Consider the following 13342-nt stretch of genomic DNA (forward strand, 5'->3'; position numbering starts at 1 on the left):
GCACTTAAAAAATGCGTTTAGACAATAGTGTCTACTTTAGTTTTTCTTAATAGTGATATGTAATCATAATTTGAAATTAATTACGTTTTTAAGCATTTAATAAAAATAATAAATTATTATTAATTATATGTACGTAATTAAACTTAAATTCTATGAACGCCTTAGAAATTTTTTTTCTTTTTTAGTTGAATTCTTTGTTGATTCAGAACAATCTACAATCGACCGGAGAGATACAGGAAGATTTGGTACAATATTTTAAGGATAGGAGAATTATAATTACTTATAAGCTGGGCAAAAAAGTTCTTTCTGAGCCACTAATTAATTTTTTTTTTTTTTTTGTCTTCAGTCATTTGACTGGTTTGATGCAGCTCTCCAAGATTCCCTATCTAGTGCTAGTCGTTTCATTTCAGTATACCCTCTACATCCTACATCCCCAACAATTTGTTTTACATACTCCAAACGTGGCCTGCCTACACAATTTTTCCCTTCTACCTGTCCTTCCAATATTAAAGCGACTATTCCAGGATGCCTTAGTATGTGGCCTATAAGTCTGTCTCTTCTTTTAACTATATTCTTCCAAATGCTTCTTTCTTCATCTATTTGCCGCAATACCTCTTCATTTGTCACTTTATCCACCCATCTGATTTTTAACATTCTCCTATAGCACCACATTTCAAAAGCTTCTAATCTTTTCTTCTCAGATACTCCGATTGTCCAAGTTTCACTTCCATATAAAGCGACACTCCAAACATACACTTTCAAAAATCTTTTCCTGAGATTTAAATTAATTTTTGATGTAAACAAATTATATTTCTTACTGAAGGCTCGTTTAGCTTGTGCTATTCGGCATTTTATATCGCTCCTGCTTCGTCCATCTTTAGTAATTTTACTTCCCAAATAACAAAATTCTTCTACCTCCATAATCTTTTCTCCTCCTATTTTCACATTCAGTGGTCCATCTTTGTTATTTCTACTACATTTCATTACTTTTGTTTTGTTCTTGTTTATTTTCATGCGATAGTTCTTGCGTAGGACTTCATCTATGCCGTTCATTGTTTCTTCTAAATCCTTTTTACTCTCGGCTAGAATTACTATATCATCAGCAAATCGTAGCATCTTTATCTTTTCACCTTGTACTGTTACTCCGAATCTAAATTGTTCTTTAACATCATTAACTGCTAGTTCCATGTAAAGATTAAAAAGTAACGGAGATAGGGAACATCCTTGTCGGACTCCCTTTCTTATTAGGGCTTCTTTCTTATGTTCTTCAATTGTTATTGTTGCTGTTTGGTTCCTGTACATGTTAGCAATTGTTCTTCTATCTCTGTATTTGAACCCTAATTTTTTTAAAATGCTGAACATTTTATTCCAATCTACGTTATCGAAAGCCTTTTCTAGGTCTATAAACGCCAAGTATGTTGGTTTGTTTTTCTTTAATCTTCCTTCTACTATTAATCTGAGGCCTAAAATTGCTTCCCTTGTCCCTATACTTTTCCTGAAACCAAATTGGTCTTCTCCTAACACTTCTTCCACTCTCCTCTCAATTCTTCTGTATAAAATTCTAGTTAAGATTTTTGATGCATGACTAGTTAAACTAATTGTTCTGTATTCTTCACATTTATCTGCCCCTGCTTTCTTTGGTATCATAACTATAACACTTTTTTTGAAGTCTGACGGAAATTCCCCTTTTTCATAAATATTACACACCAGTTTGTATAATCTATCAATCGCTTCCTCACCTGCACTGCGCAGTAATTCTACAGGTATTCCGTCTATTCCAGGAGCCTTTCTGCCATTTAAATCTTTTAATGCTCTCTTAAATTCAGATCTCAGTATTGTTTCTCCCATTTCATCCTCCTCAACTTCCTCTTCTTCCTCTATAACACCATTTTCTAATTCATTTCCTCCGTATAACTCTTCAATATATTCCACCCATCTATCGACTTTACCTTTCGTATTATATATTGGTGTACCATCTTTGTTTAACACATTATTAGATTTTAATTTATGTACCCCAAAATTTTCCTTAACTTTCCTGTATGCTCCGTCAATTTTACCAATGTTCATTTCTCTTTCCACTTCTGAACACTTTTCTTTAATCCACTCTTCTTTCGCCAGTTTGCATTTCCTATTTATAGCATTTCTTAATTGCCGATAGTTCCTTTTACTTTCTTCATCATTAGCATTCTTATATTTTCTACGTTCATCCATCAGCTGCAATATATCGTCTGAAACCCAAGGTTTTCTACCAGTTCTCTTTATTCCGCCTAAGTTTGCTTCAGCTGATTTAAGAATTTCCTTTTTAACATTCTCCCATTCTTCTTCTACATTTTCTACCATATCTTTTTTACTCAGACCTCTTGCGATGTCCTCCTCAAAAATCTTCTTTACCTCCTCTTCCTCAAGCTTCTCTAAATTCCACCGATTCATCTGACAACTTTTCTTCAGGTTTTTAAACCCCAATCTACATTTCACGATCACCAAATTATGGTCGCTATCAATGTCTGCTCCAGGGTAAGTTTTGCAGTCAACGAGTTGATTTCTAAATCTTTGCTTAGCCATGATATAATCTATCTGATACCTTCCAGTATCGCCTGGCTTTTTCCAAGTGTATATTCTTCTATTATGATTTTTAAATTGGGTGTTGGCAATTACTAAATTATACTTCGTGCAAAACTCTATAAGTCGGTCCCCTCTTTCATTCCTTTTGCCCAGCCCGTATTCACCCACTATATTTCCTTCCTTGCCTTTTCCAATGCTTGCATTCCAATCTCCAACTATTATTAAATTTTCATCTCCCTTTACGTGTTTAATTGCTTCATCAATCTCTTCGTATACACACTCTACCTCATCATCATCATGGGCGCTTGTAGGCATATAAACGTTAACAATCGTTGTCGGTTTAGGTTTTGATTTTATCCTTATTACAATGATTCTATCGCTATGCGTTTTGAAATACTCCACTCTCCTCCCTATCTTCTTGTTCATCACGAAACCTACTCCTGCCTGCCCATTATTTGACGCTGAGTTAATTACTCTAAAATCACCTGACCAAAAGTCGCCTTCCTCTTCCCACCGAACCTCACTAACTAATTAAATAATTATTGAATATTTCATCAACAGCAACTGAAACCCTTATAATATTACTGTCATTTTCTAGTTAAATATTATCTCTACTCTTAAAATAATTGCACCTCTATTCTCATCATAAGTGATTGAATTAAAATTTGACATTAACTTAAGTTACATTTTTTCATTGCAAGATTTGATAAATAATTTCATAAAATTTCTTATTTTTCACCTTTGAAAGCCAGTATAATTCGAAATATTTATTATTAAAACAGAAATGATAGTGGTTTTGAACTTTATTTCGTAAATTTTGTATTTCTTCTGTAAATCACTTTTTTCTTTTTTTTGCTTGATGATATCGCTGCATAAACTTTAGACCTGTGCATGGAATATGGGAGTGGAATTCTGTAGCGTATGAAAAATGCCATCCCTGACCGGGATTCAAACCCGTGACCTCAAGATGAAAGGCCGAGACGCTACCAATCCGCCAAGGAGAACGGCAAATTATTTTTCTTATTTAGTTTAGTTTTACTTATTTTTAAGAGTACTGTTGTCAACTGTAATATCTTTAAAGATACAATATTCTCAACAAAAAAAAATTATATACCCTTTGTACATATTAACAGGCAGAGTAAATTTCAAATCCCTATTGCTTTAATATAGTTTCTTTGAAAAACTTAATAAACATTTCTTATCTTCGCTCTTAACTTAGATAATATATTTTAAATACCAATTACACTCTGAATGTAATAATTATGTAATAAAATAAAAGATACTAAGTTAATTTAAAATTATCCATTATTAATATTTATTACTGTACTAATGTATTTATTGGTTCAATATAATAAGATTTTTTTTTAAAGAATTTTGATAAATTAAGATACATTTAATTTTTAAGAAGTTGGAAATAAAAGCTTAAATATTTTAATACTAAAAATAAGATAATATTTTACAATCATATATGTGTTGTCCTTCCCGTGATGAGGGTGGTCTCGCTATTGTTTTCTTTCTGGAATGAGATAGGTCCTCGATGCGGTGTCCTTTCTGGAAGGAGAGCGGTTCTCGATCTGGTTTCCTTTATTTGATGAAGATTGAATTGCTATCTTAAAGATTGAAATTATCATATGATATCATTTTACACATAAACAGGAGTCATGCTTGCACCCAGCTGAAGAAGGAGAGATCAGTAGTTATTTACAAAATGTAAACATAATACCTAAATGATTCTGTATATGAAACAGCAAGATTATTTAGTAGTAGATGCACGTCAGTGATGAAGGTGATTCAAAATGTCTATTGCTTATAATTACAATGTAGTGAATCTTTACATAAAAATACTTACAATGTCTTTTGAAAACACACAAATGTTTAAATATTCATTTCATATTTTTTCCCAGCAATCAAGTACAAAGAGTATACTGTTGTTTTATCTCATGAATTTAGCCATATTTATGTGATAATCTTCTTTTACAATTAATATATTATTGCAAATTCGTATTTCGGTATCTCACCCAAGTACCTGGCGATTAGAACTACTGAAGACTAACTTATCATTTACCTTCACTACTTTTTTCCTAACATTTTTGATCCAGAAAAAGCTACACAGCAAACTTTCATCTATAATTAAAAAAAACCTTGAGATTAGAATATTCAGAACAAAGAAATTTAAAAAAATATATATATAATTAAACATCACATTCTTCAAGAGAATGGTAACACACACACACCGAAATACAGTAAATAGCTAAAATCTACGTATAAGTAGTCTAAAAAACCAAATTAAGAGTACTTAGACTGGGTCTATATAAAAAATAACACCTTTGCTAGAAATGATCAAAGAAACACAAACCTAATTTCAATTCAATAAATCTCTTCAAAAGAAACATTATAAACAAACACAAAAAATCAGTTCCTGAAATAAAAATACTCTCTCGTACCATTTGCCAAATTCATAAATATATTAAACGAAAATTAAAAATATTTCACTAAGTATGTTTCATGAAAATTAAAAATGATAAAATGTTAAGTTATCAAAAAACAAAATTTCTTTACAAACCAAAAATAAATGTTACACAAAATTCGATGACCTGTTTATGAACATTCCTTTTTTTCGATGATGATAATAAAAATGAACATAGCGATATTCATTAATAAATAATCGATAACTAAAACCATTAATAAATTGCTAACGATAATTAAGAACAAGAAGGAAAAGATCAAAGGAATTTTGACTTTAAATAAATATTTTTTCCTTACATTTAAAATTTATGATATTTATAAGGATTACTGATATTAGCTTACACCGACAAAGTTAGAGATGGCAACAGGTCTGATCGACATGTACGGAGATTCCGAATCCAATACGCCTAGTTCACCTTTTTATTCCATCCTTTCAGTTAATAAATCACAAAAGTTTTTACATCGGTGAAACATTATAGTTAATCTTGATTTTAATATTTATTTTTACGTTCATGAAATAATAAACTTTATATATATATATATAAAATTTTAATGTTTCGTTAAATATTTCAGTATAAAATATTTCACAAAAAAGTTGTGAAATTTTTTAAAAAATCAAATTTTATCTTGTTTAGTGACTTGTAAATAGGAAATTTTGAACGCATAAATTATTTTTAATTAAAATACTATTACTCAGAATATAATAAATGATGCTGTATATTAATTATTTAGCATATATTTTTATGCGATTGGTGTTTCAATAATTAATTGGCAGTGTACACATATAGAAATTAAATTGTCACTACTCTACAAATCTGGTCTCTATATACATGTCCAATGATGATCAATCTTTCTGTAGTAAATCTTGGCAGTGTTGGGAAGGCTCAATCCGACCTTCGGGCTAGTAACCAATCGCAAATATAAATTGTACAGTATTTTATTTTTGTGCAGAAGTTTATTGGTATAAGACAATAGAAAAAAGTCGATAATATAAAACATTTCTAAAATACAGAGTTATCATAAAAGAATGGTCCGGTTTTGAACATGGTTTAAATTAAAACATAATTACTTACAGTTTATGTTTTTTATTTTTTAAATTTGTTCTCTCAAACATTTTTTTACATAATTAATAAATTTCAATATGTGCGCCCTTAGTCGCTCGACAAATTTCAAAACGATCCTCAACTTCTCTCCAAACATTAGTTAACATTTCTTCGTTAATGGTTGTCATTGCTTCATTAATCCTGTTTTTTAAGTGGTTTAGATTGCGAACGTTTTGTGTATAAACAACGCTTTTGATGTACCCCCACAAGAAAAAATCGCAAGGTGTTAGGTCTGGACTCCTTGGAGGCCAAAGTATGGGTCCTTGCCGGCCTATCCATCGATCTCCAAATTTTTCGTTCAAAGCGTCCGTGACCAATGCATTGAAGTGCGGGGAAGCACCATCTTGTTGGAAATGAAGTTGATGAATGTTTTCGAGTTCATCCAGCTGAGAAGAGCAATAATTAGTTAACATGTCAAGATACACAACTCCATTAATTGTTTTTTTCAGCAAAGAAGAAAGGCCCTATTACACGATTTTTCATCACACCACACCAAACATTAACTTTAGGCGAATCGCGTTGTTTCTCAATAATTGTGTGTGGGTTTTCAGAGCCCCATATTCGTGAATTTTGTCTGTTAACACATCCATTCACATGGAATGTAGCTTCGTCTGTAAAAATTATATCATTTAAAAATGATTCGTTTTCACTTATTCTGTCCAACATTTCAACAGCGAAATTGTAACGTTTTACGCCATCATCGGGTTTCAATTCCTACAGTATCTGGATTTTATAAGCGTGTAATTTCAGTTTTTTATGTAAAACTTTGTGAACTGTTGATTTTGGAATATCAAATTCGACGCTTCGACGGGGGATGGACTTCCCAGGACTTCTAATTGGCGATTGTCTAATTAGTTCAACCGTTTCGACTAGTATACTTGGTCTGCCGGTTGATTTCTGTTTCTTAACTGATCCAGTTTCTTCGAATCGTTTGAACCAACGTGTTATGTTATTTTTGTGTGGTGGATCTCTTCCGAATTCACGTCGAAATGCACGTTGAACTAAAATTACGGATTTTAATTCAGCCATCAAAAAAAGACATTTTGCTTTGTCTTTATCCGAGAACATAGAATCTCACCGCAACAACAATACAAGAACTGACGTTGTGGTTACAACTGCTGATAAACAAACTTTTGGGTTGGAGGCTTTCAGGGATACCAATATAATATGTAGAAATTTCCCTACAATCTTCCTACCTAATTACTGAAACCGCACCATTCTTTTATGATAACTCTATTATATATTCTTTTGCTTGGAATTCAGGAGAATTCTATAACATAACTTTGACTTATTTCAGTGCCTATTTTACCCGATTATCTTCGTTCAGTTGAATTAATTCTTGGTAATGGAAAAGACAATAGCACGAGTAACATTGATAATCATTTCAACATAAGGTAAGAAAATTACACTTAACTTACAAATAATAATGAGTATCTAGTATGTGACATAAATAATAAATAGTAACGCACATTCATATATTAAAAAGACATACAGAGTGTATCACGAAGTTCTCCCAGGGCTTTCACAACCTATTATATTCGTGAAAATAATGAAAAAAGTTCAAATAAACATAAAAATGCGTCGTTTGCGAGTTACGGCTAATGAAAGATTTCGCTCGGATTCAGCTACTCTGGTGAAATGAGATCGTACTGAAATTTTTAGGACGTTAATTAATGACCGGAATTAGTAATTTCTTATGATTTATGACCTGAACTCGTAAAGAGAAAATAAAAACTTAAACAGCCTGTATAATATCATTTTGATATAAATTGGATTCATACCAAAATAACGTAAACAAAAATATTCCAATTTTGTAATCAAAATATCAGCTCATTAGATAGTGTGCATCACAAAATAAAAATGTCTCTTTTTAAAAATTTATATCACGCTAACCACTGTAAAGTTTGAAATTTGTATCATATTAAAACCTAATTTTTTGTCGTATTGCTGTAAGGTAATTTATTTGAATAAAACTTGTAGGAATTATGGAGTTCTCCAATAAAAAGTACTCTATTTTTCCCAGTATTCTCGGAAACATTATTTCAATTTTCTTTAACATTTTAAAAAGTTATAGTAATAATTGTAAATTTTTAAAAAATTAAAGAGCAGATTTGTACCTACTGTAAAAAATTTTTTAATTTATTTTCCGCAGTTGGTTATAATATGGCAACCTTTTTTTATAAAAATGTTATTTCCACTTTCTTTAAAGATTTTAATTATTTTTTAGTGAGCCTTCGCATTTCATTATTACGGTAAATAGTTTGTAGTTGTAAATTAAAAAGGGTGGAAAACCACTGTATTTATATACTCTACTGTATATATATTTATATAATGTTATAATAAAGATTTTTTTTGTAATAATTTTAATGTAGTAATGTTAATTTATGACTGAATTTCTTTAGATTACAGCCTGATAATAAAGAGTTAGAAGAAGAAACAGGTTATATCGGGCTTCTTCTCTCATCAAAAGCTTTTGCACAGATCCTCATAAATCCAGTGATCGGCATATTGACAAAATATTGCGGATACCACTTACCTTTATTTTTTGGGTCTATCAATATGTTAGTCGCTACTCTTTGTAAGTATATAATATATATATATATTATATATTTATTTTGTGTGATAGTGTGCATGTAAGTTGATGCATTAATCAGTTATATTATTTATTATTATTATTATTATTATTATTATTACCATTTAATTGTTTTTGCAAAACGAAGAATTAAATTAAGAAAATTTAACGAATTAACTGAAGATGACCGAAGTGCCAAAAAAAATCTAAAAAAATTTAAAGTATTTTAATTGTACTAACACGACTAAGATGTTTAAATTAAATTTTTAAATCATTGTATTTTTAACTACATATTTTTTTTACTATTATATAATTTATTTTTTAAATAGTTCCTAATGCTTATTTACCGCTTTGTTAGCGGGAATCATTGTATACATTATATTGTTTCTCAACGGAAAGACTACATCCATTGTTACTTTTTAGTATCTGTCCCTGTTTTTCTTATAATTTTGATACATCAAAAGCAACAACTGAGGTTTAAGAGGCACTAGTAAGTTTCTGTCAATAAAATAATTATTGAATAATATTCGGCTATGTTTAATAGATAAGTTGAAGATGGCAACGGGAAACCATCTAACCACTCCGCTCCCTAGTTTTTTTTACTAAGCTTGGTATGGAATTCTTATTGTAATAAGGACATCTATGCCAGTTACAGGAGTGATTTTAATCACGCAGCGTGTCATCTACCGTTTTGGATATCCTAAAGTACATGTTAACTTATTTACGAAGTTCTAATTATATTACTACGCAGTAAAAAATAATTAAAATTTTGTTTTAATTAGTGAAATTATATTCCTTCCTACACATAAAAAAATAATATTGACAATGAGAATTAGAGTACTACAAAAGAATCATTGGTCTTAAGTACAAAAAATGAGTTCTTTCAGAAATTAACTCATTTTAAAGGATCACATTACACTTAATATGGGTGAAAGTGGAGAATATTTTATAATACAAGCTATAAACATTAGTCAGAAATGAAATCGAGGTACCATAGGTACCTGGATTATATATCTTTATGATTATATATATTATATTTTTATGGTTTAAAAATCCTGCTACTAGTACAATGTTGTTTTAATCTATCTAGAGAAAAAGGCTAATTTTTGGCCAAAGAATTTCATGTTATCCAGTGAAGACATATTTTTGGTATAATATGGAAACGATTAAGAATGCTGGAGAAGGTAAAATCTGTAAGCAAATGATTATTATGTAATCCAAATGACTATTATAGTATTATCAGCTGATGGTATAAATTATCATCAATATGTTTTAAACAGTTATGATTAAAAATATTTTTTATAAAATTTAGATCTCATTATTAGAAATTTATACATCGAAATCTAATTTAATTAATTTTTATGTGATATTATTTATTATTAGTGTTTGCTCTCGGAGAAAATTACTTGACATTTCTAGTAGCAAGAACTCTTCACGGCATTGCTTCAGCTTGTGTTGGAGTTACAGGTACGTCTGATGAGTGAATCTCTAAAACAGAAAATTTTAATATTTGAACAAAACATTTACTAATATTATAATATTATTTTCAGTTTTCTGTGTTTGTTACTTTCTTTTCTCCAAAGAAAAAATAAGTTTTTGACTTTCCTTTGTAAGAATATAATCCTGTATATTGTTTACCCAGTTGTGTTTTCTTCAAGACGATTTAATAAATTATAATTAATAAGTTAAATAACGATGTAATATGTAGGCCTATAGAAAGTCTATATTTCTAAAAATAACAAAAAAAATTATACAAACTTACATCCAATACTAGATGTCAGTTGAGAAGATATTTGAAGAATCAAATTATTTTACAAAATTACAGTAAGATCAGAGCATTAGTACTATTAAATTTATCCAGATAATAAAAAATTTACATTATTGTTATAATTATAAATGAAATTAAATCAAAAGGTCTCATAAACAATAACAAAGAAATTATTAATTCTCACAGAGAATTAACGACCTTGTTAACATTAACTTCCTTCAAGACTTTTCTTCCAACTACGAGTTTTTTTTGTTTTTTTAACCATCGTTAGGTATTGCTTCAAAGTAAGATGAATGATTTGTAGCGTGTGTTAAAATGCCATGCCTGACCGGGATTCGAACCCGGGACCTCCGGATGAAAAGCCGAGACGCTACTACTCGTGCCACGGAGGCCGGCCCGAGTACTTCCACAGTTGGCTGGTAGATACCGCACGTGTAGTTTTTCTGTGGAAGTTCGTGATTATTCATTATTTTAACGAATTATCTTGTAACATACAGTAAAATATTTTTTGTATTATAAAAAATGTTCCAAGAACTTTACATAAAAGAAATAATGTTCATAACATTTTCTGAGACAACATTTTTTCTGATTTTTTTTTTTTTTTTTTTGATACAAATAATATCCCACTGTCCTGAATTATTTTTTGCAAATCAGAAGGACCTAATATTCCCGAGAATCTGACATGAACCTAGAAAATATATAATGGTCTTCTGTTCTTGAGCGTTGCATAGGAAGCACGTGCGTCTTTCGACCTCCATGTTTGGCACATTGTTTAAGGGTAGCAGCCCACCACTTCTTGCTCTGAACACCGCATTAATAAAACTTCTGTTATTTACATCATGTAGTAGTCCCTTTCACCAAGATTTAAATTTAATTTATGATATATATTGTGAAACCGCGCCTGACTTGCCCTCTCAAACCACACTTCTTTGCATTTCTCACTCATTTTCTATATAATAACGCTAAATTGACCTTTATCTCTGTCATTTGTATCAAAACATCACAATCAACCTAAATTTCTAACAATAGTCATCATTCTTTGTGCTATCTCTGTCCGCTACAATGTCCAATAACCTTTTGGGTAACATGTTTTCGGGAAAATATAAACAGGAAATAGGGATTTTTTACACACGATACAAATCATTCATCGTACCCTCTGAAGCAATACCTAACGGTGGTCCCGGAAGTTAAACAAGAACAAAAAATGTGATAATGGGAAAGAATAACAAATTGACGAAAAAATTCCTAATTAGTAGAACTTTTTAATTGAATTTACATCTACACTAAACTTATTTATATAATAATTTAATAATAAGGTATTCCTGTTTTTCTTTACCTAAATTACCAAAAAGAATCAAAAAATACTTAAAATTCTTTGTACATTTAAATTTATTTAAGAAGTTAAATCTGTTTTCTACCTTAATATGTATATATTATTAAAAAAGCATTATCTGTGGTGGCAAATCTGGTATTACGATTTTATCATAAATTTGCAATTCACAAAATCACCTTTTAGAAAATAAATTGTGTCGAATTTTACAATTATATATATATATATATATATATATATATATATATAAAATACTGGAATGGTAATAGAAGAAGAATAAAAGTATGAAAAAATGGAAAGTCAGTGTAAATCCAATAAAATATTATTTGACTGGTGTTATAAAAGAGAAGACGTCTACTCAAAGATTTCGTTATAGAATCAATCACATTCAGTAATCATAAAATACAAAACGTAAATTTATCTGACAGTTTACTTCAGTGTAAAGACTCAATGCTTAGAAGTCAGATCAATCTCAACAAAAAAAATTACATTAAAGAATTGATTTCACAATTCAACATTTTTTTAAAGTAAAAATATAAGGAGTATTCAAAAACTACCTTAAACCCTTCTTAATTTTTATACAGGTTAAAATGTACAATGTAAGTTTTACATAGCACCTACTAAATCGTAAAATCTATCTTTTACCAAATACCCTTTCTCACCAGTTTTTGGTGGGGTGGTGTCGTGATGGAAGCTCGAAAAATTAGATTCCAAGATAGGAATGTGCTACATTATTAATTCCTATTTTAGGACAAAAAAAAAATAATCAGAACTTGATAAATTGATTCGTTAAAGAGTGGTTAAGAAATTGTCATTCGGAAAACGTTTGCAGTAAAAACATAGGACGGAAAACGAGTAAGTTGTTAACAAATTACCAGAAGCATTGTTTGGAATGATTTGATAATTTGATGATATTAAAAACACACTGACAATAAAATCAGCTGATGAAACTAAAATCAGTGCAAACATACAAACCTATCAATTAAAAACAACAAAATATAATTTTATTCGTTTTAAAATTAGAATTGAATGAAAGAGTAATAAAATAATTAGTTAATCTGAATTATAAACACTTTTTGATATCTTTAAATAAAAGAAAAAACTATTTTTTTGTAAATATACGATTCAGTATAATTGTGAATAATAATGATAAATAAAAATTAAAGCCTCTTCAGTTTATAAAAAATATCAGTGTATCATAATTTCTTCAGAACAACAGTTTGGTCAGTACAGGGCCCGAAAAGTTGACTGACCAAAGAATGTGGCTATCAAAATAGTCAGCCTTAATCTTAAATATATTAGTTACAATTGGTTACCCGTACGAAGTACGAAGAAAAATTAATTTTGTCCGCTTCTTAGCGTTACCAAACAAACACCACCTGGAGGTGACCGTACTTTGTATCTTTATGTTTTTTAATCTTTAAATTATACTTATTTTATATTTTTTTTGTCAAGTAACCGGAGGCAGGTGCAGCCAGTCTCCTCAAACAACAGTGGCTTGTAGGTTGAGCAACCGGATCATACATTGTCGCGTTCCTTAA

The 13342-nt window shown here is 29.9% G+C and overlaps 1 protein-coding gene across 1 annotated transcript in view; it reads left to right on the forward strand.

The window, feature by feature from the left end:
- Positions 1-13342, forward strand: part of LOC142317825 (synaptic vesicular amine transporter-like) — a 100816-nt gene that overhangs the window by 17162 nt on the left and 70312 nt on the right. Inside the window, exons 3-5 of the mRNA XM_075354376.1 lie at positions 7429-7525; positions 8534-8709; positions 10087-10170. Coding sequence (XP_075210491.1) covers positions 7429-7525; positions 8534-8709; positions 10087-10170 — 357 coding nt within the window. The remainder of the gene's footprint in view (positions 1-7428; positions 7526-8533; positions 8710-10086; positions 10171-13342) is intronic.

Source organism: Lycorma delicatula, chromosome 1 (assembly GCF_047948215.1).
Source record: "Lycorma delicatula isolate Av1 chromosome 1, ASM4794821v1, whole genome shotgun sequence".
NCBI classification, from domain to species: domain Eukaryota; kingdom Metazoa; phylum Arthropoda; class Insecta; order Hemiptera; family Fulgoridae; genus Lycorma; species Lycorma delicatula.